The 25,992-nt window shown below is 51.1% G+C and overlaps 1 protein-coding gene across 1 annotated transcript; it reads right to left on the bottom strand.

Annotated features, from left to right (window-relative positions):
- Positions 1–10,056: 10,056 nt before the first annotated feature.
- LOC135575866 (ankyrin repeat and MYND domain-containing protein 1-like) lies at positions 10,057–18,833 on the bottom strand. Its single transcript, XM_065036251.1, has 6 exons — positions 18,514–18,833; positions 17,586–17,699; positions 15,897–16,062; positions 15,015–15,081; positions 13,665–13,819; positions 10,057–11,948 (listed from the first exon to the last, which is right to left on the bottom strand). The coding sequence occupies exons 1-6, from the start codon at positions 18,673–18,675 to the stop codon at positions 11,782–11,784; spliced, it is 831 nt and encodes a 276-aa protein (XP_064892323.1). The 5' UTR covers positions 18,676–18,833; the 3' UTR covers positions 10,057–11,781.
- Positions 18,834–25,992: the final 7,159 nt, after the last annotated feature.

Raw genomic sequence — 25,992 nt, 5'->3', positions numbered from 1 at the left:
AATCTGTGTTTCTCTCACTCCAAATTTCTCCCTTCACTTTTGATTCTCTCCCCTGTTGGGCGGGGAGGGGGTGAGTGAGCGGCTGCCGTGGTTGTATTGCCAGCTCGGGTTAAACCACGGCACTGGTGAAGGTACAGAGGAACATCTGTCATGGTGGGGTTAGGGGCACATGAGCTCTGTGGAGCAGCTGAGCCAACTGGGCCTCTTTAGTCTGCTGAGGGGAGGCACAGGGTACTGGAAAAGCAGGCGACACCAGGCGGGTGGTGCTGACCTGCAGCAGGACACCCAGGGACTCTCGGTGATCTCCACCTTTGGAGGTTTTCAGCTCAGCAAAATGTCACCCAGCCTCACCCTGGGGTTGGTGATACCCTACCAGAGAGTGCCCCATCGGTCCCTTTCCCAAAACCCCTTCCCTGCCCCTGTGCCGCAGGAGACAGCTGTAGCTGAGGGTCTCTGCAGCAGAGGCCCATGGGACAAGTCAGGGTGACGTTGTCCTGTGCTTAGGAGGTCTCCAGTCCCACCGTGATTCATCTTGATGTTTCCTGACCAGTGTCATTACCCACGTGGTGCTTTAGGCTGTGAAGAGAATCAAAACGAGGTGACTTTCATTTTCCGTGCTGGAATGCAGGGTAGGAGATCAGAGCTGCCAGGATCTCTGCTGCACAGTTCAGACCTCAGAGATTCTGTCAGGGCACACCAGGGCTCAGGAGCAGCGGGTACCAGTCACAGCACCACGTTCTAATTTTGCCTTCCTTTGTGCCTTTTCAGAAATCTGGTATCTGTACCTTCTTTGGCTAAAAGAGAAACAACCACCATATTCCACCTCTCAGCCTCTTACCAAAACCAGGGAGAAAATATATTGATCAGGCATCATAAAAAGGCAATTCTGTCTAAGAGGTGTAACCTTTAAATACCCCTGAATTATCATTAAAACAAAGGGATAGCCCTGAGAGCAAAACCGCTGCTCGAAGAACTTCATGCCAGAGGCAAACTACTGAAAAATTACACCTGCTTTGACAAGTGAAAAGAACTGCTGGGAAGGATGTGAAAAGCTTTGGTTTTTCTCCTGAAGAACAGGGAGTTCCCTTACAGCACGGTCCTCTTTCTCCTGTTAGTGACAGTGGCGCTAACTCCAAAACACGCTTGAGAGCTGCTTTATTTTCCCTTCTGTCCAAAGATCTTCCCGCTCAGCCCTGGGAAGGACTCCTGCCAGTCTCTGCAAACCCCATCTCTCCCACCTTCTGTCATCCACAGGTTTCTGTTCGCCCCAGGACACTTCTCCCCGTCCCTTCAGCACACTGACAGCTCTCTGCTTTTCAGCTGCATGAAGTCAGGCTGCTCCCTTCAAAGTCTTCCCTACAAAAGTCTTCTCTCCGTGCTGATTTCAGCTATATGGCCTCATATTATGTGCGGCTCCATGTGGAAACTGATGACTGGATGTTGTTCTGAAGCAATAAATTGTCCCTTATCTGCTGCATAGCAGTCTTAATGTAACTCACTGCAGGCTCGACCTGTCTTCTTTATCTGTTGTGATGGTGCGATTTTAAAATTGTATTCATGTTTTCATCCTTTACTGATTCACTGTCTGCTCTTCTTTTCATACCTAATGGCTGGGCAAATGAGGAGCCCTGCTCTCTGGGTCTTTAAATGAAATAAAGGACTTTCCAAGACAATTTTTTTCCCTGAGATCCTTTCTCAACGGCCTTTGTGGAGCTGCAGGGACAGTTCGTGTGCGTGGGTAGAGGGGAACACAGTCGGGGAACGGCAGCAGTGCCAGGGAGCACCAGCGCTTGCTCTTCCAGAGCTGTTCTCGTTCCACTGCCGCACTCTCCTTCTGATCCCTTGTGTTGGTGCCAGGCCTGAGTTGCTCTGGCAGGGCTGGCTGTTCCCTGACACAGGCACCGAGTCCCGCGGGAGGAGGGAGATGGACAGAGAGCAAACCTGACCCAGAACCTGGCGTGCAGTGCTGGAAATGGCGACGGGAGAGACAAATGTCCTGGGCACCCTCCCAGTCTGCCCGTGCACCAAGGGCACAGAGCGGCCTCCTCCCTCCTGCCTTTGCCTGTCCTGGCTCTGCAGTTCACCCCGCTGGAGCGCGTCCTCCCCCTGTATGGTCACGCAGCTCAGCCAGCTGTGTCCTCTGAGTGTCCTCTCCCAGCACTTTCCAGCTCAGCCCAGCCCCTGCCCAGCTCTCCCACAGCCCCGGCTTTCTCTCCAGCCCAGCCCAGCAGAGCAGCCCAGGCTGGGCTGGCCCCACGGCTGTGCCCAGCGCAGGGGCTGCAGAGCTCTGGGCACTCAGCCCACAGCCCCAGCCCCTCTGAAGGGCACAGCAGCTGCTGGAGGCACAGACGGGTCTCAGCCTCCCCCACAGCACCAGGGCTGGAGCTGGACATGGCACAAGGACATGGAGACCACTGGAAATCCAGGACTGCTGGTGTCAGCTCCAGGAGATGCCCAGCACAGACGGCCTGTGCCCCTCAGTGCCAGCCCCTCTCCCCAGGCCAGAACGAGAGTGCTGGTCCAGCAGCAGAGCAGCCAGCCCCAAATGAGCGTCTGCGGAAACAGGTTTCTCTTTCTCCGGCATTCCAGCCTTCAGACACAGAAACGCTCCCTTGCTCTTCTCCAGGGACATCCCTTTCCCCAGGTGAGGGTGTCCAGGCTGCTCTGGCTGGTCCTGGTTCCCTCCCCGTGCTCCCCGCAGGGCCCTGATCTGGCGATGCTGCTCTGCAGAGCGAGGGGCTGTGGTGCCCTGGGGTCGTGGGGTGACTCTGCACTGGCCACGCTGGTTGGGGTGGGAAGCAGACCCAGCTGGATGAGCATCACCGCTGCTGAGCCCTTTGCGTCTTCCCAGCTGGCTCAGTAGCCAAGGACAGGACCGTGGGGCGTCTCTAATGGCACAAAGGGCAGGACAGGGCTGCACTAGATCCAGCCAGGGCCTTTCCCAGAGGGTGTCCTGAAACACTCTCCAGTCTTATGTTCCTTTGCCTGCTGGCTCCTCACAGCCTCTCTTCTCATTAGCCCATGACCTCCTGAGGTTCACCTTTTTGTCTGGGAGGCTCCTCCTTGGCTGGTCACTCATTTTATGAGATGCCAGTCACTGCCAGTTGGGACTCATATGCTGTCCCTGGAAATCTCCTGACATCACCTGGCAGCTTCTGGTTCTTCTCCAGGATAGCATTTGCCATAAGACCCAAGGCAGGTGCTGTCTGCATGGACATGTGTCACCACAAAGAGAAGCATTTTCCCATCCTTTGGTTCCTAACACATCACCCTGGCACTCTGAGCTTGTTGCTGTGACTCCATTAGGCATCCCAAGAGAGCAAAAGTCCCTCTGAGGGAGCAGCTTCTCGGGTGTATTCCTGACACCAGCTTTGGAAGGGTACCCAGCCTTCTGGCCCTGCCCTAAGGAGCCCCTGTGCTCACGCTGGTGCCAGCAGTGAGGCCAGATCTCACACAGTGCTTCCCATGGCCTGCTCCTGTCCACAGCCACAGGGATGCCACTGTAGCGACAACAGGACTGTCACAAGGTACACAAGACCTTAGCCGCAGCACAAATGCAGGAGCACAAGAGGACAGTGGAAGTGAGGAGAGACCAGCACTGAAGAGGCCATGTCCTGCATGTCCGTGGCTCCAGGGAAGCAGCAGCTCTGATGACAATCAGGCGGCAGAGAGGCAGCACCTGCTTGAGTCAGCAGGATGCAGCCTCTGGGTCCCACGGCAGCTCCTCCATGTGGCAGCTGGGATTTTGGCTCCTTAACCCTTTCTTCCTGATGGGGCTGTATCCCCAGCTCCAGAGAAGATTGGAAGAGATGGGAGCTCAGACAAATTATTTAATTCTGGGTTCTTTATTTATGCACGAAGACTGGTTCTGTACGTACGTGTGCCGGTTTCATCTGCGATAGAGTTAAACTTCTTCATGCTTGTATGATGCTACGGATTGCCCTTGGGATGAGAACAGTGTTAGTAACACACGGATGTTTTAGTCACTGTTGAGCCGAGCTTACAGAGCGCCAAGGCCGTTTCTTTTCCCCACACACCACAGCAGCAAGTGTGCGGGCAGCGGCAGAGGCCAGGAGTGACACTGCTCGGCCCGCTCAGGATGGTCCCCGTGGGAGGGGCACCGTGGGACTGGGCTTTGTCTTCCAGCTTTAGTGAAACAAAAGATATTCAACTATGGCCATTTTGGAGAGAGAATTTATTCTCTTCGGCTCCCACAGATCCAGCAGCCCAGCCACCACCTGCTCCGTTCTGGTCTTCGAAACTCTGTTAGCAGGTTGTAGAGCGTCTGAGTTGCCAAGCACTTGACGCAGGGATCAGGGTCTTCTGTCAAGGGCTGGAGGTCTGCAAGAGAGGGACGCAGAGCAGAGATGAACCCCCACTGCCTGCAGAGACCCCCCAGGAGTCCCCTCCAGACTATGCCAGCCCCACGCGTCTCTTCCCCTGGCCAGGAGGAGCAGATGAGACCAACAGACCAGCTGGAAGCTGCTGCTCCGGGACGCGCCAGGTGCCCCTGACATGTCCTCTGCCCCTGAAGCGTTTTCCTGGAGGAGGACCAGGCATGGCAGCGCCCTGCCCAGGCCCTGTCCCCTGCCCACCAGCACAGCATGGCCCCCACTCACATCTCCTGATGTCGTCCAGCTTCCGCTCCCTATAGCTGTTGTTCCTCAGGTACCGTGCGCCAAGCCCTGTGCACAGAGCTCCTGTCAGGCCTCTGCTCCCCAGCACGCTCCCGGCAGCACGGCCCCGGCCCTGCCGGCTCGGCTGCACACCCTGCACCCCTGGGCAGGGCTGGCCCAGGGCAGGACGGGACCCGAGGCCGCTGGGGCTGAGCAAGGCTCCCAGCGAACGAGCCCCCTGCGTGCCGGGCCCTCCTGGAGGCAGCCGGGGCTCTGGCAGCCCCAGGGCCCCGGCCCCGTCTGCCCGTGCAGTGGTGGGGACGCGGGCCAGGCTGCCAGCAGAGGGTCCCTGGGGGCTGTGTCTCACCGATGAACCGGACGGCCTCCAGTCGCACGGTGGCCTGAGCGTCCTTCACGTACAGCAGGCTCTGACACAGCTGTAGTTCTGGCCCGTCCCTGTCCTGCTGGAGCTGGCGAGAGCACAAGGGCATGGGTCTGATCCAGACACTGCCCAGCCACCGGGACCAGTCCTTCCTACCAGTGGCCTCTTCCCTCCCAGACAGGAGCCCCGTGGGGCTGAGGTGCAGAGAGAGCAGAGGGCACAGAGGGCCTGGCAGTGCTGAGACCCCTCTGTCCCACTGCCAGGGCCAACATGTGCCAGGGTCTTGTTTAGCACCTGGGGGCAGGGAGGGGAGAGGGGCCTGGAGAAGAGCCCTTGGCGGGTCTGTGCTTCAAGGCAGGGAAGGAGGATGTGGCTGCAGGCTGTGGGCTCCGGGCTGGAACAGGGCAGCTGAGGCTCAGCTGCACAGCCCTCCCCACAGGCACCTGGGGCAGCCCTCGTCCAGCCCGGCGCTGGGGCCCGGGGGGTGTTCTCACCAAACACTCTCCAATGCGATGTGTCTGATGCGTCTGGACCAGGGTGCTGAGCTTCCTCCAGCCCAGGAACTCTGCACAGGCCAGCAGGGTGTCCCTAGAGGCCTGCAGAGAAGCAGAGGCTGGGAGATGGCACCACAGCCCAGGGGAGGACACCTGGCACCCTCCCTCCTCTTGACCCTTCCCAACAACTCTGGTCACTGCACCTTGGCCACGCTCTTGCTCTGGTCCTGCATACGGAGGAACAGCGGGAGCAGGACCAGCTTCACTGTCCTCCTCATCATCTTCTTGTTTCTCCCCACCACAGTCTCCAGCACATCTCTGAAGAGGCTGATGGAGAGCTCCCGCACCAGGCTGGACTCCTGGTAGGGAGGAGGATGGGGAACTTCAGCAACAGCCACTCCCAGCCCACGGTGAGCAAGGGCGTCAGCGTGGCTGATGTGAGGGGTCGGATCCCCACCACAGGAGCCGTGGGCCAGAGCCGCAGCTGAGGCTGAATGGCCCCAGAGCCCTGAAAGGCCACGCAGGAGGAGCACGAGGGGAGCCCTGCCCGAGGGCTGCCCACAGGGCTGGGCTGAGGGGCAGCTGTCTTTGCCGAGTGCCCATCTGTAGGGCTGGGGCAGGGGCTCCCACGGCAGCCTTACATCATCAAAGAGGCGCAGGAGGCTCTCCGCCAGCTGCAGAGTGATGGGGCTCGCCTCCTCCCTGCCCAGGTGACCCGTCATGTTCCTGCAGACTACCAGGGCCTTCCTCTTGACATCACTGCTGGCATACTGCACGGCGTCCATGATGTCTGGCAGCAGGACCAGTATTTTCCTGGCCTGTAAGAAACACGCTTTCCTCATTGTGAAGCGCTGAAAGACCACCCTGCAAAAAAGGCTCTGGCCACTGAGGCCCAGCCTCCCGTCCGGCTTCCCAGCAGCTGGCACAGGAGTCGCTGCAGCAGCCTCCTGACAGGCAGCGGCCACTGATGGGGATGTGGGGAGAGCATGGAGCAGGGAAGGGGGTGCAGGAGAGCAGTGTCCCCTGCTCAGCCCCGCCCTTGCCTGACAAGCCTGAAGGGGCAGAGGGATGGGAAACCCTCTGTGCCTGGAGGGCTCCCCAGGCACCCACCAGCCGCCTCCATAGCAGGGAGGGGGACTGGAGCCATTATTCCACATGGGGACTCCCACCAAGGCCAAGCCAACACATTATTGATCCAGCTCCCAGCTGCCAACCTGGCTCCAGCTGATTGTGCCTCACTCACCATCCCAGGTGCCTCTGAAAGCGTGATGAGGCTCTCGAGCACCAGCGAGAGCATCGCCCGCATCGGATGGCTCAGGACACTCTGGCCTTTGTACAGGGCAGCAAACTTCTCTCTTGCAAAGTCCGTGCGCAGCAGCAGCTAAAGTGAAGGCAGCAGTGAGAGACCAGCAGAGCCGGCGGGGCTCCCTCCACTGCGTTGGCACGAAGGAGGCACGACACGGGCAGTGGCAAGTGTCTCCTCTCCCCAGAGCTGAAGGCCCTCAGCCCGTGCAGAGACCATTCCTCTGCCCCAGGCCCAGCAACCGGCCTGTCTCTGGCTTCTGCTCCTTTCTCTGCCCCTGGCCCAGGTTTCCAGGGGGCACAGCCGGGCAGGGCAATGCAGGCGGGGGTGAGCACAGCGCTGCCTGGGCAGGGGCAGACTTGCTGTGTTTTCACCAGGGCTGAAACCACACGGGGCAGCCCCAAGCATCTGGCACAGGGTCTGGTGGTGCTGGGCAGGACCCTGCTGACCCTGAGAGGCCGTGTCCATATGGCCTGGGGGAGCTGGCCACTCGGAGGCCCACAGACGGGGAGGGGGCTGTGCCTGGTTCCCCGCGGAGGCAGGCACAGCCCTGAAGATGAGCTGGACACTCACAGCCAAGAGACAGATGCAGGAGTCCTCCGTGGCACAGCTGAACACCTTGCTCAGACGCAGGTCCTGGAGCACGCTGTGCAGCTCCGTCAAGACGCTCCACAAAGTCCCAGGCATGGAGATCATCACCTCCCACATGGCCAGGGCAGCGCTGCAGACCCAGAGCGCCCGTCAGCGGGGCTGCCTCGGCCACGGCAGCATGTCCAAGCCAGGTCCTCCAGAGCCAGGCGGTGCTGCAGCCCTGGCCCTGCACACCATTTTTGCTCGGTGTGTCCGGGGGCCCTGCCCGGGCAGGCAGGAGGGAGCCTGAGGTGGTGTTCCCCTTTGGGCAGGGAGGAGCATGGCGGCTTTGGGCTCCAGGTTGGCGGGTTTTGGCTGCTGCGAACCTGGCTGACCCACTGGGGCTGGGACGCGCGGTGGCATGGAGGCCCTGCTCCTCGGGGATGTCCTGCACTTTTCCATGGGTCTGGCAGCCAGAGAATCCCTGTGCCCTCCTCCCCACAGGGAACAAGCCCCCAAGGCTGTCAGGGCCAGTACCTGTCACATGTTGGAGAGATCTCCAACAGGCTCCTCACCACTTCCCTGGGGCACCGCTCGGTCAGCAGGAGGAGGAGTGAGGCCAGGCTGTGCCGGGCTGGCTCCGTGGACACGCACTCCATGTTTTTGTGGATGTACCTCATGAGCTTTGGCACCTGGATGTGACACGGGTGAGGATGCTGCAGCCCCTGGTGCTGCTGCAGCCATTCCCCAAGCTGCCACTGAAACTGCTGCCCTCCCCATCCTTCTCCGCTGCCTTGAAATGGCTTCAGGTGCCCGAGAGAGCTGCTTTAGGGAAGGAGGGAAGGACAAGGCCTGACAGGGCTCACGGGCAGGACAATCCAGCCACCGGGCACTTACATCCGTCAGCCAGGAGGCCGGGTCTCCCATGGCCCTGTCCAGGACCCTGCTGCCCATCTGCCTGTCACAGATGTCCTGTGCTGTCAAGGCCTCAATGGCCACCATGAGGATGTCTGTCATCTGAGCAGGCTGGTGGTTTTCTGCAAACACCTACAGGAGGAAGCAAGGGAGGGAAGACACGTCGTGCTGGTGCTGCTTGGCTGAGCAGCACGAGCAGCTCTGGCCAGAGATGCCCGGCAGTGCTGTCAGCAGTGCCTGCAGGGAAGCTGGAAACGGGGTGTGCCGTCACTGCAGGGGGGAGGACTAGAGCAGAGGCTCCCCAGGTGGAGGGAGGAGGGTTGGGAGCAGGGGCATCATGTGTTTGCCCTGCAGGGAACCAGGGCTCCCTGGTGTCCAGGACGGCTGGAGCGGCTGCTGGGACACTGCAGTGCCACCCTCGCGCACTCCCTACTTGGGGAGAGCAGGAACCCCCTCACCAGGGACGGTGAGGCCACGCCAGCCACACTGATTCTGGGTCCCTTTGCTCGCACACGTCTCCTGACCATGACAGACAAGAGTCCCTAAAGGGCGGGAGCTCGTTACCCTGGCCATGTTGCTGCTGTCCAGTGAAGAAATCGACCAGGTGCTGGCAGCGTCCCATTCGGGTTGGAGCTCTGGTTTCTCCTCTGGCAGAGTCTCATCTACACAGAGGGGAAACACAGAAGAGTCAGTCGGACACGGCACCTTTGCCAACAAGCTTCCCCAAGCATGAAAAGAGCTTGAAGCTCAGCACGGCTGAGGAGGGCGGCGGTGCTGGGGCCGGCTCCCAGCTGCTCTGGGCAGCCCTGGTGTTCAAGCAGCGCCTTGTCCCCCACCTGCAGGGCTGCGCTGTGCCAAGGAAACGTGATCCCGGCATCCAGCTGGTCGCACTCACTGGCCCGGACCCTTGCCCAGCCCCGAGGCGGCCCCGCACTCACCGGTCTGCATCGGCTGGACCGTGGTGGCCTCGCAGGGATCCAGCAGAGAGCTGCTCTCCTGGGAAGCCTCCACCTCTTCCCAGGCCACCCTGGGGGTGTTGGGGGGGGTCCTCTCTGCCATTGTGTGAAACTGGAAATGGAGGGAAGTGGGGGGGAAGGACGGGAACTCAAGGGAAAGGCCTCTGTGCTGTGGGGCAAGGGGGAACTTCAGGGAAAGGCCTCGGCCATCTAAGTGTCAATTAAAAATTGGACTCTGAAAGTGACTATTTAGGCTACAAATTGAGGCTTTGGGACCCTTAAATAGAGTTTTGTGCCTTTAAGAATATACAGGTAAAATACACTAGCTGCACCACAAAAAATCTGTTGACTACAGAAGTAAAATACGGTAAATGCACTGCTAAAAATGTGGTGAATATACAGGTAAAATATGGGACGTGCACCACTAAAAATGTGGTGAATATACAGGTAAAATACGGTACATGCACTGATAAAAATGTGGTGAATATACAGGTGAAAATGGGGCGTGCACTCTAAAAATGTGCCGAACATACAGGTAAAATACGGTACGTGCAACGCAAAAAATTTAGAGGACAATAAAAATTGAGTAGCGTTGTGCCCTAAACATGACGGTTGTGACTCAAAAACGAGGATCTGGCTGTTCAGAATTCTGCTGGGTCACCCGAGAGGGTTCATTTCCACAAGCACCTTGGGGTGACGCAGCCGCAACAGCAGCCCCAGAACTAGCCGAGGGCCGTTCGGTACCTGAGTGGGTCGTGGGTCGTGCCGGTGCTGGGGCTGCCCGGGGGGGCTCTCTCGGAGCAGGGGAGTCCGGACGCTCTCGCTTCTCTCTGGCCCGTGTGGTTTGGTGCTGGTTCCAGCACAGGCCGCAGGCAGGAATCCACCTGCAGCTCTGGAGGAGGCAGCGGCAGGATCGCCACGTGGGGAGAGCAAAACGAAGAAATAGACTGAACAGCAGAGTCAGTTACACTGTGAAGCAGCGTTCTTTATTTTGTCAGCGCTGGGGATCATCCTCCATCAGTGCTCCAGCGACTGGATGCTCTTGTATTGCTTATATTCACATAATTATTACATATGCATTACAATTTTTGAAAAATTTGACATACATCTATACTAAGAAATAATTGATGATGTTAGTTATAATTGTTTTTTCTTAAAATACGTCCATTAATTATTAGTAAAATACAAACTAAGCACTCTGCTTCTAAACAATGAGTCACTTAATCTTCTGTCTCCCTCTTGTCTTGCAGAAGGATCTAAAACTTGAAAAATATCCCCTCGTTTTGCAGGTGGTCAGAAAGCATTGATCTCGTATCAATTGGTTAATGATGGGTACGTTTTTTAATCATAGTATACATGAATTTGGCAGCTTCTCTTCAAGAGGTTGTGCTGTATATCCATTGCTTTGTATATTCTTTCATCGTTGTTGTTACTGTGGTGGGGTTTTTTGTTTGGTGGGTTTGGTTTGGTTTGCTTTGTTTCTTTTTCCGCTGTTCCATTGAACTGTTCTTACCTCAGCCCAGGTTGCCTTTAGTTTCCCGATCCTGCCCCGTCCCGCTGGGGGAGCGTGTGGCTTTTGCTGTGGGCGGGGGTTCCACGGGGTGTAACAGTCGCGCTGGTTTCTCAAGACGAGCTACCCCTGGTGTCCTCTCAGCACGTCGCTGACAGGTGGGCCCCATTCCGCTCGCTCTGTTCACCTGGAGGACTCTCAACCGCATCAATCTACACCTTTGCTTACCAGGCCAGTCCACCACTTTCTCACGTGAATGTGGGCCATCATTTCCCTCCTATTATTCTTAGTCTCCTCAAGCTGGCCAGCTGGTGACTTTGTCAGATGGATTCCACCCCTCCCCACCGGTCCTTGACCCCCTGTGTGGTCCTGTGGTTTTAAAGTCAAACCATGGTCAGTGACACAGCTGCACAACAAGGTGCTGAACTTCAAGACCCAGCCACTCTTCCTTAAGCCTTTCCACTTGGATCAAGGAGAAAACCATCTGGGCCCCCTTGACCTTGACTCTCACCCCCAGAGCCACATGGTCACATTTTATATGCTCGGAGACTTTCCTGGCAGGATTGTCAGTGCCCATGTGGGCTAAATCAAGGGGTAACAGTCTAAGGGTTGAACAGTCCTCAGCAAACTCTCCCCAGGATCCCAGATCTGAGCCCCCCATGAAGCAAAATAACTCCCTAGAGAGCAAGTCCAGTTGCCAAACAGGCCCTGTGTTTCCCACAGGAGGGAATAGTCGTAATGAAGTTTAATAATGGGCAATATTGCTTTTTAAAACATATATGTAGCATTATACAATTAAAATCAATCTGAGGTTCACTGTACTTCTAACTGAAGACATTTACTTAAATACGTAACGCACACTGCTTTTTGATGGCATTATCATCCTTGAGCCACATGGTATCTTAGGGAGATGCTTTGGGTTTAGTTTCTCAAAACACATCAGATCACTTAACTTCAGTAGAAGTGGAATACAACACACAAAGTGCAGCGGTATTAACACCTGTCCTCACAACAGCAGGAGCAACATGAAACAAGTCAGTTGTTCTTCCTGTGCCGCTCTCTTCCTCCAGTCCCAGCTTTACTCTTTGTTCCACCTCTTCTGTCCTCTTTTCCTTCTCTTCCCTTTTCCCCCTTTTTGCCAGTGACATTCTTTTTCAATCCTGCCCTGCTCGCGTCCAGAGCTGCTTGACTTGTACGCTTCTCTGGAAAACAAAATAAAATAAAAGGAACAACAAACCTGCCCATATTTCTGTGGGTGACCTTTGGTTTCTCTGGAATAATGAACTGGAAGCCGGTACAAGACTTGAGAAAGTTCCCATTTTGGCACAGTTTATCAAATACAACATCACCAGACACGACTCTCAGGTAGTTATGGCTCAACTATGAACCTCCTAACGAACAATGACCACACACGGGAGTGCAAATGACACTTGTTTCTTCTAGTAAACATGTCTGAGAATTTATTAATCCCACCAGGGCTCAAACATGGAGAGTTTTGCTCATAAGCTACGAAATAAATGTTAATTGCATTTCCATAGAGTGAAAAGCACAGGAATGAGGAAACAGGGCAGAGGGCACCAGAGGCTCCCAGAGCAACAGACCGAGTTGCTCCAGCTGGTCTGAGTCAGGGGTTTTCGGGTCCTTTTAAATTAACAATAAACATGGCAGAGAAAAGACAAAACGAACCAACCAAGCTACAACAAAAACCACCAAAGCACCTTTCTACCTCAAAATTAACTGGAAAAGAAGGCACTACTTAAAAAGAAATGTCTTCATTGCTGAGAAAAAATGTGTCTACAGAAAGACATTCACACTTGTTCTGAATTTAATTCACTGAATCTGAATTGAATGAAATTTGGCGTTTGCCATACAGGAAAGGAATTGCTACCAAAATAAGCAGTGACTTAAGTAATTACTAATTAGCATCCTAGTATAACCCACCTGCATCCCTACCCTGTCTTTTTAAAGACAAGATAGTAAAATGCTGCATTCTGAATGAATGTAATTTTTGCATGTTTAAGTCTTCCAGTGTACAGCTGCCATATTATCAACCATTTGTCCTTGTAGTTTTATTTCTAGTCCTATTGTATTGTATTGTATTCTATGGTATTGTATTGTGTTGTATTCTATTCTATTCTATTCTATTCTATTCTATTCTATTCTATTCTATTCTATTCTATTCTAAGTAGCGTGATTCTATTCAGAGCCCCTACCGGTCAGCACGTATGCTTGATATAACTTGTCTCCAGTGGGAGAGACCTCACTGTCCCCAACACACAAGGTTTTACATGTATTCCAATTTAAAAGCTCCAGGCAGCCTGTGCTTTTCAGCAGTTCTGCACCCCTCTCCACATGGGACAGATTTCTCATTCAATCTGTTATAGAATTAAAACTGTATAATTTCTACCACACTAGTCTTCTGCTATGTAGTGTGTTGTGTGTGTAATGTGGCTTCATTTTTAGCAGCACAAGTGTGGTTTCCAAGAATCACAGTAGTGTGTTATCAACAATTTAATGCATAAAAGTCAGAAATCTCATTGGTTTATCTTCTAATATACACACAGAGATGATTAAGGAGTTTGTACAGAAAACTCCACTCTGCCTAGCTTCTGCGATCTCTTGTGATCCTTCGCCCTGCAATGTCATCTATTGATGTCGATGGTAACTAGGCGTGTTTCCTTTGACCTGTATTCACCCCAGAGATTCTTCTCCCTTGAAACTGAGAGTAACGACACAGTAGCATCTCTCCTAAAGCTGGTGGGTTTACAAAAAACACAGCTATTCCAGTGAATGAACTCAACTTTTTCATTTATATTCCTCCATAAAACACCTTTTACTGGTCTGTTACACGGAAGACACATCAGGTCAGTGCACACACACGGACCACTGCACCCACACAGGAACCACACGGGACTTACCCAGCGACCCCGAGCACTCCTGCCTGTGCCGCTGGCTCCAGGCGTTCCTTCTGCAGGTCTCACTGCAGGTGAAGACTTCGTGACAACGCGTGCACGGCAACAGCTGAACACCGACCGAGCGGCCACACTGGTAGCAGTACTTGAAGAATGGTAGTCTAGAGCAAAGGTGGTTGTAAAATGAAAGCACATTACTGTTTGTTTAGGGTTTTCCTCAAGCATGTTTGCAGATCACGGTAAAACTAAATCAAAATGGTTACAATATATAAATAATATTCAACAATAAAGAAACAGGATGCTGTAGTTTAGCACAGGAGTCCGTGAGGAACGGGCTGCACACCCGCTGCTAAACCAGCCCCAGAAACAGCCCCGGAAAAGCCAAGTGTCCTAGTGAGGAACACAGCCAAACCAACAGCCCCGCGCTGACACCGAGCAGCGACGCTCGCCGTGCTTCAGTGCGCTCCTGACGCTGGGTCTGGACGTGGCCCTTTCAAACTGAGAGGCAGACCAGACTACATACGGCCAGAGACAACAAAGCCATGCTGGTGAACCTAAAAAAGCCCTCACAGAACCCCCTGGAATCCTGCAGAGACAAACAGGGACACCCACAGACCACTGCACTGCAACAGTTATTCCAAAGCTGGAACGTCAAACCCAGTGCTTGGGCTGACGTGTCCAGCAGGTCTGGGAAACTCAATGTCAGAGTGAAGTGCAAGCTGGGCTGTGCATTTACAGCCTTTTAAAAAGCATTTACAAATCCTTTCCCAATAGCTGGCAAGTTTCACCAAGGTTTCATCAGTCTCTGTGCGTCATCCCTGAGATCTATTTGTAAAATCTTTGTGCGTGACTTTAACCTTTCAGGTTTTATTTTAGTTCACTTTCTGTTCTTCTGGCTATTTCTGCATCTTATGCTATTATTGATCCATCTCAATTCAGCAAAAATGCTACCTCAAAATTACACCCAAATTGTACAAGTTGTTCCTGCAGTTTCTGGAGAATTGTAAGCCACAAAATTTGTGTGGGTCTATTTCTCATCATTTGCACGCTACTCAAAGCTACTGATGTCATTAATTGGTTTAAAGCACAAGGACACACTGCGTCCCACAGGAAGACTGAATATTGTGCAGGCTCTCACGGCAAAGTGCGGAGCTGGAAAGGAGCGATGTGATCAGAGCAGAGAAAGAAGCAAACTGCAGCTGGTGAGTCTGCATAGATGAGAGAGGAAAATGAGAAAGGAGACAAAGGCACAGTGACAATAGTTACAATGAGGAAAAAGAAAAAAGCAAAAAAACAACAGGGCATAGTATTTTTGACTAAGAACAGACAATGCATGGTGCAGTATCTTTGCCCTACCTCACTTCTTCCACACAAAGGCTGCCTCCTTTCTTCTTTGAAACACGTGTGTGAACAGCTGAATCCACTACACCAGCACGAGAGGGCAGAGGGAAAACAAAAATCAGTATTCTCCTCCTTCATTAAAAGTCTGCTTGGCTCTGTCCACCGTGTAACATTTGAATCTACAGAATAAAATGCGTCTTCCACCAACAAGCTTCAGAAGCCAAGGAAAAAGGAGACAAGTTGCTACATCACAGCCAAGAGAAAGGAATTATACAGACAATTTACTTCCTGCTCCTGCCAAGCCGCAGAGTCACTGGTGATGTCAAACTGCAAGGGTAACGATCTTATATTCAGGGTTCACTTCCCAAGTGAAACACCTTCTGCCCCAAAGTCTGGTATTCGGGAGCTTGGACGCTGAGCCTGATTCCATCACAGATTTGAACGCCACTGAGAATGTAACTCAAATCATCTTAATTTGTGTATTCATTGTTGCTACTCTAATAGCAGAAGAGCATTGATATTATACAATGGGAGTAAGTTGCCATAAGGAATTAAAATACACTAGATGGCCACAGTCCTGATAGATGTCCTGCTACCCACACCCAACACAAAGATGTAAAGAAAGAGGAGCGAGCTCCTCAATCGCTGTTTAACACATGGTAATGGATCTTGCGCAAGGATTTACCAGGAAGCAGCTGACAGGCACTGATCTCAGATTTTCTTCACAATGTCTTGTTAATGTCTGCAGAACCTCTGCATCCCCTACCACATATGTAGGAGCCGATTTTATCAGGAGTAACCTTTTCAGACAGTAACACTGGAATGACAACAATAAATGCCCCTTCACAGCAGGTGATGGTACACTTAATCTCGAGCTATTCTGAAACTTGAACTCACATTTCTTGGATCTTCTCAACTTTTCTTGATCCCACTCTTTCTCTTTCAGGATGACACACTCACGGAGCTTCACTGTAATGTGTTCCAGCAGCGATCGGCGTGTTTGAAGAACCTCCTGCTCAGATGCTGACAGTACGTGGTACGGTGTGTGAGCAATTCTCGTATCCTGCAACATGCCAGGAGTTAATCCCCCGGTGCATGGGGACACTAACACACAAGTACTTCCGAGTTAAAGCCAAGCTGTTCTAAAAGCACAGCATCATCCCTGCTGGGTCCTGGCGTGGAGCTCAGTCAGTGACACTGGGCACAGGACGTGTCCACGTCCGACATTCAAGTTGTTCCATTTATCAGTTTGTTGAGTGGTCAACAACTAAACAATTTTCAAGTGTTTGTTCAAGGGGGACCCATAGAACATTTTGGGTTGGAAGAGACCTTTAAAGGTCATCTAGTCCAACCCCTGCAATGGGCAGGGACATCTCAACTAGATCGGGTTGCTCAGAGCCCCGCCCAGCCTGGCCTTGAAAGTCTCCTGGGGATGCTGCCCTCGTTGTGCAGAGCTCCTCCCCAGCACCTCAGGAAGCACCACAGAATTTATTGGAATGAGCAGCCAGAGGGCATGGATTGTGCAGGCTCTGGCCCTCAATGCCCAAACCACTACCCTGTAGCAAGTGCCAGGAAGGAGAGCACAAGCAAGAGTCCGGAGCAAGGCAGGAAGGTAAGTATGGTGGTCAAGTCTGAGCTGTGATTACAGCTATAAATAGCTTAATTTAATTCTTTTCCTGTTTGACGATCAGCTGTGGTTGCAAGCAAAGAAATTGCAATTTAATGTCTACGCAGAAGATCGGTGTGAGATGCAAACCCCCCTCAGCTCTCGCCAGGCCGCTCCATGAACAGGGTGCACCGCTACTTTTGTCCTTTTCAGAACAACTGTTCGTACTCCAGAGGTAAGCGATCTGCTTACCATGTAAGCCTTCTTGTTAATAAGCCAGCTATTAAAAACGACCTTATGTTAGTTCTGATTAGAAGTGTCACACAATCCCAGGCCTTTAAAACGTTTTTTAAACTAACATATCCAGAAAAAAAAATAGAAATTTATTAGTTATACTTCATAGTAAGATTCTTTTTCTAAGGCATTAACAAGTGATTAAGGACGACTTTAGTAAGTCCATTTATTTATTTAGTAAATATATATATATTAGTTATTTTATGTACAATGTATAGCATATATTATATAATTAATATTTTTATACATGTTTACTTAAATATATATTTTATTTAGAAAATCCATTATTTTCAAGTTTGATCAATAATGTCCTGTCATCGCTTACAACATACCACACAAGCCATAATAACTTCACCTGATTTGATTACAGCCTCACAGAAACACACGTGACTTTTGGTTTTAATGCCTGGGTTTGAGATTACGGTTAACTCTTTCCAATCCAATCATGGATGGAATCTTTCTATAATGTGTGACAGGAAGGATTGTCTTCACAGGCAAAACTGCTAGAGGTGTTCAGACTTAAGTGATTAACGCTGCTCCTGGTGCTGAACCAAGTCTCACAACAAATGAAGGGAAAAAGCAAATTTCCATGAAAGCCTCTGCAGAAGGCTTTAGACAATTAATCAGGACACAACAGGCCATGTATTTGAATGGATGCGAATGCACAGTACTTGCTGAAGTCATACCTGATAATATTTAAAATAGGCATAGTCAACAGCTGTTCCCACAGCTTTGGTCTGTCCTTCCCGAAGAGGAACCGGTGCAAGGATATTGGCGCCAGCTTCAAGCAGTTTATCAACCTGCAGAAAGCAAATCATTGTACATCCAAGTAAAAAGAAAACCTTCCCAAAAAAACTGTGATCACACCAGAGCTAAAGAGACAGGACCGGGCATCAGAGCCTCATCTCTATTTGTGAGACTGTTCTGCGCACTGAACCACACGTTTCTTTGTCCCTTTACGGCTGTTGACAAATTGTCATATCTCTTTTTTAGGTAAAACCTTCTTGCAGGCAGTTGTTTTTTGTTTCGAGACATCTCCCAATCCTGCAGTGACAAATGAAGCCGCGACAACTAGTGAGGAAGGGGGAGAACAGAACCCAGCGGGGGAACCGGCTCCACACCAGAGCCTCAGCTGCAGCGTCCTGACCCCCGAGATCAGCCCGGGCTGAGGACAGAAACCGGATTGCACAGGCCAAACACGGCCACTGGCCTCACCAGAGAGGAGAAAGTGCATTGTCATCGACCACTCCACAGCAACAACCAAACACAGAGTGTTTCTCTTCACGTGGATGCTGATTGAGTTTTTAAGCAAAGCGACAGTCAGATTTGACGGGGTTGTGGGCACTACAAACATTCCATCTGACTTTAATGTAGTTTTTCTTCTTCTAGACACGGAGGTTATCATCCTCTTTACTCAAACATTAAAATGAATTTCCATACAAAACCTCTGCTCCTCAGGACAGAAACAAACAGCATTAGGAACAGACACAAATTCATTGTTCTAGGAAAAAAATCGGCTTACTCATTAAAGAGAACTGGGATTCAGTGCACTGACAAAAATCACTGTTTTCCTGAAGCTTAAAAAACCCCATCAAGCCCCAGAAGTAGTCTCACCAAGGCGATCCTCTGCGCTGCTGTTCTCTGCTGTTCGTACGCTGTGCTCACGGCCGCACACAGGGCACTTCCCACCGCTCTGCTCAACGGCAGGTTGGGGTCAGCCCCGTGTTCGAGGAGCTCGACCACCGCCTGCAAATGTGCACACGCAATGTGACTCATTTCTGACTGGAGAAGCCGCTATTGACAGTTCTACAGCGTGAAAGTGAGATCCTGTTCCAGATCAGCCAAGAACCAAAAGCTTCACGGTTTTCGCACAGCACACATGGGGTATCTGCTGGTGTTTGTCATCATTCAGCAGCACACAAAAGCTTAAACCACCAGACAGCAGCTTTCACTTCGTTTAGTGTGAGCAGCATCAAAGACATGAGAGAGAAGTATGAAAATCACCTCCTCTGGTTCATAAAGTGTATTTTAAAAAATGCTCTTGCATAAAGATAATTATTAGATAGGTTGATCACTTAGAGCTTATTAGATCATTACTTCATCAGACATGAGCCTCTGAGAAAGTGGGAGAAGCAGGAGAAGTTGTTGGATGTGGGACTTTTGATTTCATTCAAAAACATGACATTGAAACCCTTTGCCCGGAAAAATACCAAAACTGTCTTAAAAATTATGAAGAGAGTGTAAGGAAAAAGGTTCGGGTTCAAACACTTGATACAGAATCTATTTTATGTTGTATACAGCTGTAGCCATCTCTACCCTTTTTCCCTGAAAATGAGACCTACACCGAAAAGAAGCCCTGGTCTGATTTTTTGAGATTGTTGAGGATGTTCGAAACACAAGCCCTACTCAAAAAATAAGCCCTGGTTACATTTCATAAAAAAAGTCAATTTAAATAGTGTCCAGGTAGCTACACTTGTAAAAAAGTAAAATTAATTGGCAATAGAATGCAGCAGGACAGACAGACCTTCACCAAGAAAAACAGACACCCCCAAAAGAATCGCACTCAGAAGATGCCACAAGAACCAAAACAATACAGGCTGGCGAGCGCCAACACACCCAGATTGGCAAAGGCTTTGGCTGTGTGCAGGGCTGACGCGCAAGAATTTGTCTTTGCAATGGCGCCACAGTTAGAAATATCCCCATAAGAACTCAAAGCATCGCAGCACTGGCCGGACGGTCCCTCCAGCAATGGGAACTGTCTCTAAGCCGATCAGCAACACTGTCTAAGCTGGAAGATGCTGAAGTTACTAAACGTGCACTTGCATTCAAGTTCGTTGTTGATGGCATCGGCTTTTCTAAATACCAACCTTCCACCAGGATTGCTGGGGATGCAACTGCAGAGTTTATGGGCCAAGGATCTCGCACGACAGTCGGCCAGCCGGGTGCCTCCTCAGTCTACATTCCCTCCCCTGGTTATGAAAGTGCACGTGTTACTTGTATTTTGGCAATTCATCTGGACGGAAATAAAGCCCCACCTCTCATCATTACTGAGAGCAAGAAGGACAAGTTGAAAGTGTTTCAGGCATTTATATTCTTGAAACTGAAAAAGATGCACACAAGCAGTTATAAGGAACCAGGTTGATTTAATGCTGCTGCTTGTTTTGCAAGGTGGCCGAAGAGCTCTGCTAGTCTGGAATCCAGCCAGCACGGACAGCTGAGGACACAAATAACTTCTTCAAAAGAGAAAAACAACCAAATAAAGGTTCCCGCGGGAATGACTGCCCATCTCCAGACTCCTGATATTGCAATAAACAAGCTCTTCAAGGACCAATTGCACATGGAAATTATTGACTACATTGAAAATAGAATGGAGGGAAATCAGCGTGGAAACTCTGTGAAGCCGGACTGCGAGAGGTGGTGACCAGGGTGAAGCTCATGGGATAAAATCACGACAGTTGCGCTGTCAATGCGCTATGAGCAGGGTGTTTAGGGAAACCACTATTGATAGACGTGAGAGATTTGGGCCAATGGTTCTAAACGAAACAGAGTCACAAGAAATTCATTATGGAATTCAGGGTTTGGAGAGTTCCAGAATGTGATGATATGACTATATTTGAATAAATGTTGATTATTTGTTCAAGAATAAATGTAGATTGTTGTTCATGGAAAAGAAGACATCCCCTGAAAATAAGCCCTAATGCATCTCTTGGAGCAAAAATCAATACAAGACCCTGTCTTATTTTTTGACAAATAGGGGTATTATAACCCCTTCCATAGTCCCCACTCTAGCTTCATATTATATTGCATCCAGTTTTATTTTTACAGGTATTTCATACCCTTCCAGTGAAAGGAATATAATTAAAAGCATCACAACCACATCATATATATTTTCTGTTTTGTCCTTCCACTTATCCTATGCAAAGTATAAATTTTGTAGTGGTAGATCAAAAGGTAGAATGTTGATTTCATCAAAAATACCGAAAAAGGTTTCACCCTAGCCTTGCTCATGGCTGTGTTTCCAGCAGAATGCTTCTCTGGATTATTTGTGTGCTTTTGTGCCAGAGAAAAGTCAACAGGGAAGCAGAAATCACACCCTACCCTGACCCTTTCAGCTGAACTACAGCCGGTCCCGCTTGCCCCCTTACAGGTGTTTTTGCCGTGGCCCTGAGCGCTGGCTGCACAAGAGCTGAGCCCCGCGGGAGCCAGGGGCCACTCCCAACATCATTCTGTTGCTTTGCTCTCCACAAAGAAGGTGAGAGGAGCCGGGACACACGGAGCTCTGTGCAGAGCACACGTGTGCCTCAGCACCCGCTTTGGCTGCGTACTTGCTCCTGCCCCACGCTGGCTGCTGTGGACCTGCCCGTATGGGCCCAGTGTGGGCAGGAGGGCGTCCTGTCCTTTCCCTGCTCGGGGAGACAGACGCCAGCTTCACCCACCGAATTCTACTGCGTGAACTGCATCTGTGGAGGGCTGAACCTCATTACAGCCAAATGCTTCCTAAGACTGGTCATTAAGCTTTTCATAGAGCAACATACTTCTTACCATCAATGGCTACACTTTTGTCTGATGCCCAGAAGCAAGTGTTCTAGTGAGCAATATTTGCCTCAGTTCCTGTGCTAGCTGGGATGGATGAGGAGCTAAATAAAGAGAGGAGCAGAAAAGCCCGTCTCATCAACAGGTGGCTTAAGGATTGGTGTCACCATCAAAATGTTGGGTTTTTTGACCACGGGGCAAGCTCCGTGGTACCTAGTCTCCTCAAATCAGATGGGCTTCAACCTTCTAGGGAGAGCAAGAGGACTATAGCCCGTAAGTTTGCAGGGCTGATCAGGAGGGCTTTAAACTAGGTTTGAAGGGGGAAGGGATTGAAACCGGGCTATCCAAAGATCCGCCTAAGGATGGAAAGCCCGAATAAGAGGGAAATCAGCAGCCCAATTGAAGTGCGTGTACACTAATGCACGCAGTATGGGCAACAAACAAGAGGAGCTGGAAGCCATCGTGCAGCAGGAAAGCTATGACATAGTTGCCATCACAGAAACATGGTGGGATGACTCATATGACTGCAGTGCTGCTATGTGTGGCTACAAGCTCTTCAGAAAAGACGGGCAGGGTAGGAGAGGTGGAGGGGTGGCTTTATATGTTAGAGAGTCACTCGACTCTGTTAAACTTGAGGTCAGCAGTGACAAGGTTGAGTGCCTGTGGACCAGAATCAGGGGGAAGTCCAACAAGGCTGACATCCTCGTGGGTGACCGCCCAACCAGGACAATGAAGGAGATGAATTATTCTACAAGCAGCTGGCAGATGTCTCAAAATCAACGGCCCTTGTTCTTGTGGGTGACTTTAACCTGCCGGATATCTGCTGGGAGCTCAGTACTGCACAGAAGAGGCAGTCTAGGAAGTTCCTAGAGTGTATAGAGGACAATTTCCTTCATCAGCTGGTAAATGAGCCCATCAGGGGCAAGACCCCGCTAGACCTACTGTTTACAAACAGAGAAGGGCTGGTGGAAGATGTAGTGCTTGGAGGCCGCCTGGGGCATAGCGACCATGAAATAATAGACTTTTCAATACTCAGAGATGCAGGGAGAACCATTAACAAAACCTCCACGCTGGACTTCCGGAGGGCAGATTTTTGCCTATTCAGAAGTCTAGTTCAGAGCATACCCTGGGAAACAATGCTTGAAAACAAGGGGGCCCAGGAGGGTTGGACATGATTCAAGCAGGTGGTTTTGAGTGCACAGGAACAGGCTATACCAGTGTGCCAAAAGGCTAGCCAGCGGGGGAGACAACCGGCTTGGCTAAACAGGGAGATTCTGAATGAAATCAGAAATAAAAAGAGACTTTACTGACTGTGGAGAAAAGGGCTGGTTACTTATGAAGAATTTATGGAAATAGCTAGATCATGCAGAAAAAAAATCAGGGAAACAAAAGTGCAATTTGAAGTTGATTTGGCCAATTCCGTCAGGGATAATAAAAAGTCCTTCTTCAAATACGTTAATAACAAAAGGAGGGGCAAGGAAAACCTCCATTCTCTGTTGGACTCTGAGGGAAATATAGTTAACAAAGATGAGGAGAAAGCTGAGGTACTTAATACCTACTTTGCCTCAGTTTTTACCAGTAAGACAGGTGGCCCGCAGGACAACTCATCTCTGGAGGTGGTTGACAGAGATAGGAAGCCAAATAGGCCCCTTGTATTCCAGGAGGAAATAGTTGGTGATTTACTGAGCCATCTGGATCCTCACAAGTCTATGGGACCAGATGAGATCCATCCTAGGGTGATGAGGGAGCTAGCAGAAGAACTTGCCAAGCCGCTCTCCATCATCTTCCAACAGTCCTGGCTCACTGGGGAGGTCCCATATGATTGGAAATTGGCCAATGTTACCCCAGTCCACAAAAAGGGCTGCAGAGCTGACCCTGGCAACTCCAGGCCTGTCAGCCTGACCTCGGTGCCTGGCAGGGTTATGGAGCAGATCATCCTGAATGGAATCACACAGCACCTTCAGGATGGACAAGGGATCAGACCCAGCCAGCATGGGTTTAGGAGGGGCAGGTCCTGTCTGACCAACCTGATCTCCTTTTATGATCAGGTGACTCACCTGGTGGATGAGGGGAAAGCCGTGGATGTGGTCTATCTGGACTTCAGCAAGGCCTTTGACACTGTCTCCCATAATATACTCTTGCAAAAGCTGGTAGCCCATGGCTTGGACAAGTGTACTCTACGCTGGGTTAAGAACTGGCTGGAGGGCCGGGCCCAGAGAGTGCTGGTGAATGGGGCTGCATCCAGCTGGCGGCCAGTCACTAGTGGTGTTCCCCAGGGGTCAGTGTTGGGTCCAGTCCTGTTTAACATCTTTATTGACGATTTAGATGAGGGGATTGAGACCATCATCAGCAAATTTGCTGATGACACCAAGTTGGGAGGGAGTGTGGAGCTGCTGGAAGGCAGGAGGGCTCTGCAGAGGGATCTGGATAGACTGGAAAAATGGGCTGATTCCAATGGGATGAAGTTCAATAAGGCCAAGTGCCGGGTGCTCCACTTTGGTCACAACAACCCCCTGCAGCGCTCCAGGCTGGGCAGAGAGTGGCTGCAGAACAGTCAGACAGAAAGGGACCTGGGGGTACTAATTGACTGGAAGCTCAACATGAGCCAACAGTGTGCCCAGGTGGCCAAGAAGGCCAACGGTATCCTGTCCTGCATCAAAAATAGCGTCGTCAGCAGGACAAGGGCAGTGATCCTTCCCCTGTACTCTGCATTGGTGAGGCCACACCTGGAGTATTGTGTTCAGTTCTGGGCCCCTCAGTTCAGGAAAGACATTGAAGTGCTAGAGCGGGTCCAGAGAAGAGCAACAAGACTAGTGAAGGGACTTGAACATAAGACCTATGGGGAGAGGCTGAGGGAGCTGGGGTTGTTTAGTCTAGAGAAGAGGAGGCTTAGAGGTGACCTCATCACTCTCTATAACTACCTGAAGGGAAGTTATAGCCAGGTGGGGATTGGTCTCTTCTCCCAGGCAGTTAGCAATAGGACAAGGGGGCATGGGCCACTCTGCCAGGGGAAATTTAGTCTGGATATTAGAAAGAAATTCTTTACAGAGAGAGTGGTCAGGCATTGGAATGGCTGCCCAGGGAGGTGCTGGACTCGCCGTCCCTGGAGGTTTTTAAACTGAGATTGGACATGGCACTTAGTGCCATGATCTAGTAAACGGACTAGAGCTGGACCAAGGGTTGGACTCGTTGATCTCTGAGGTCTTTTCCAACCCAGTTGATTCTGTGATTCTGTGATTCTGTGATATTCTACCTCTCAGCCTCTTACCAAAACCAGGGAGAAAATATATTGATCAGGCATCATAAAAAGGCAATTCTGTCTAAGAGGTGTAACCTTTAAATACACCTGAAATATCATTAAAACAAAGGGATAGCCCTGAGAGCAAAACCGCTGCTCGAAGAACTTCATGCCAGAGGCAAACTACTGAAAAATTACACCTGCTTTGACAAGTGAAAAGAACTGCTGGGAAGGATGTGAAAAGCTTTGGTTTTTCTCCTGAAGAACAGGGAGTTCCCTTACAGCACGGTCCTCTTTCTCCTGTTAGTGACAGTGGCGCTAACTCCAAAACACGCTTGAGAGCTGCTTTATTTTCCCTTCTGTCCAAAGCTCATCCCGCTCAGCCCTGGGAAGGACTCCTGCCAGTCTCTGCAAACCCCATCTCTCCCACCTTCTGTCATCCACAGGTTTCTGTTCGCCCCAGGACACTTCTCCCCGTCCCTTCAGCACACTGACAGCTCTCTGCTTTTCAGCTGCATGAAGTCAGGCTGCTCCCTTCAAAGTCTTCCCTACAAAAGTCTTCTCTCCGTGCTGATTTCAGCTATATGGCCTCATATTATGTGCGGCTCCATGTGGAAACTGATGACTGGATGTTGTTCTGAAGCAATAAACTGCCCCTTATCCGCTGCATAGCAGTCTTAATGTAACTCACTGCAGGCTCGACCTGTCTTCTTTATTTGTTGTGATGGTGCGATTTAAAAATTGTGTTCATGTTTTCATCCTTTACTGATTCACTGTCTGCTTTTGTTTTCGTACCTAATGGCTGGGCAAATGAGGAGCCCTGCTCTCTGGGTCTTTAAATGAAATAAAGGACTTTCCAGGACAATTTTTTTCCCTGAGATCCTTTCTCAACGGCCTTTGTGGAGCTGCAGGGACAGTTTGTGTGCATGGGTAGAGGGGAACACAGTCGGGGAACGGCAGCAGTGCCAGGGAGCACCAGCGCTTGGTCTTCCAGGGCTGTTCTCGTTCCACTGCCACACTCTCCTTCTGATCCCTTGTGTTGGTGCCAGGCCTGAGTTGCTCTGGCAGGGCTGGCTGTTCCCTGACACAGGCACCGAGTCCCGCGGGAGGAGGGAGATGGACAGAGAGCAAACCTGACCCAGCACCTGGCGTGCAGTGCCGGAAATGGCGACGGGAGAGACAAATGTCCTGGGCACCCTCCCAGTCTGCCCGTGCACCAAGGGCACAGAGCGGCCTCCTCCCTCCTGCCTTTGCCTGTCCTGGCTCTGCAGTTCACCCCGCTGGAGCGCGTCCTCCCCCTGTATGGTCACGCAGCTCAGCCA

Source organism: Columba livia, chromosome 19 (genome assembly GCF_036013475.1).
Source record: "Columba livia isolate bColLiv1 breed racing homer chromosome 19, bColLiv1.pat.W.v2, whole genome shotgun sequence".
NCBI lineage: Eukaryota > Metazoa > Chordata > Aves > Columbiformes > Columbidae > Columba > Columba livia.
This window is presented reverse-complemented; position numbering and strand designations above follow the sequence as displayed.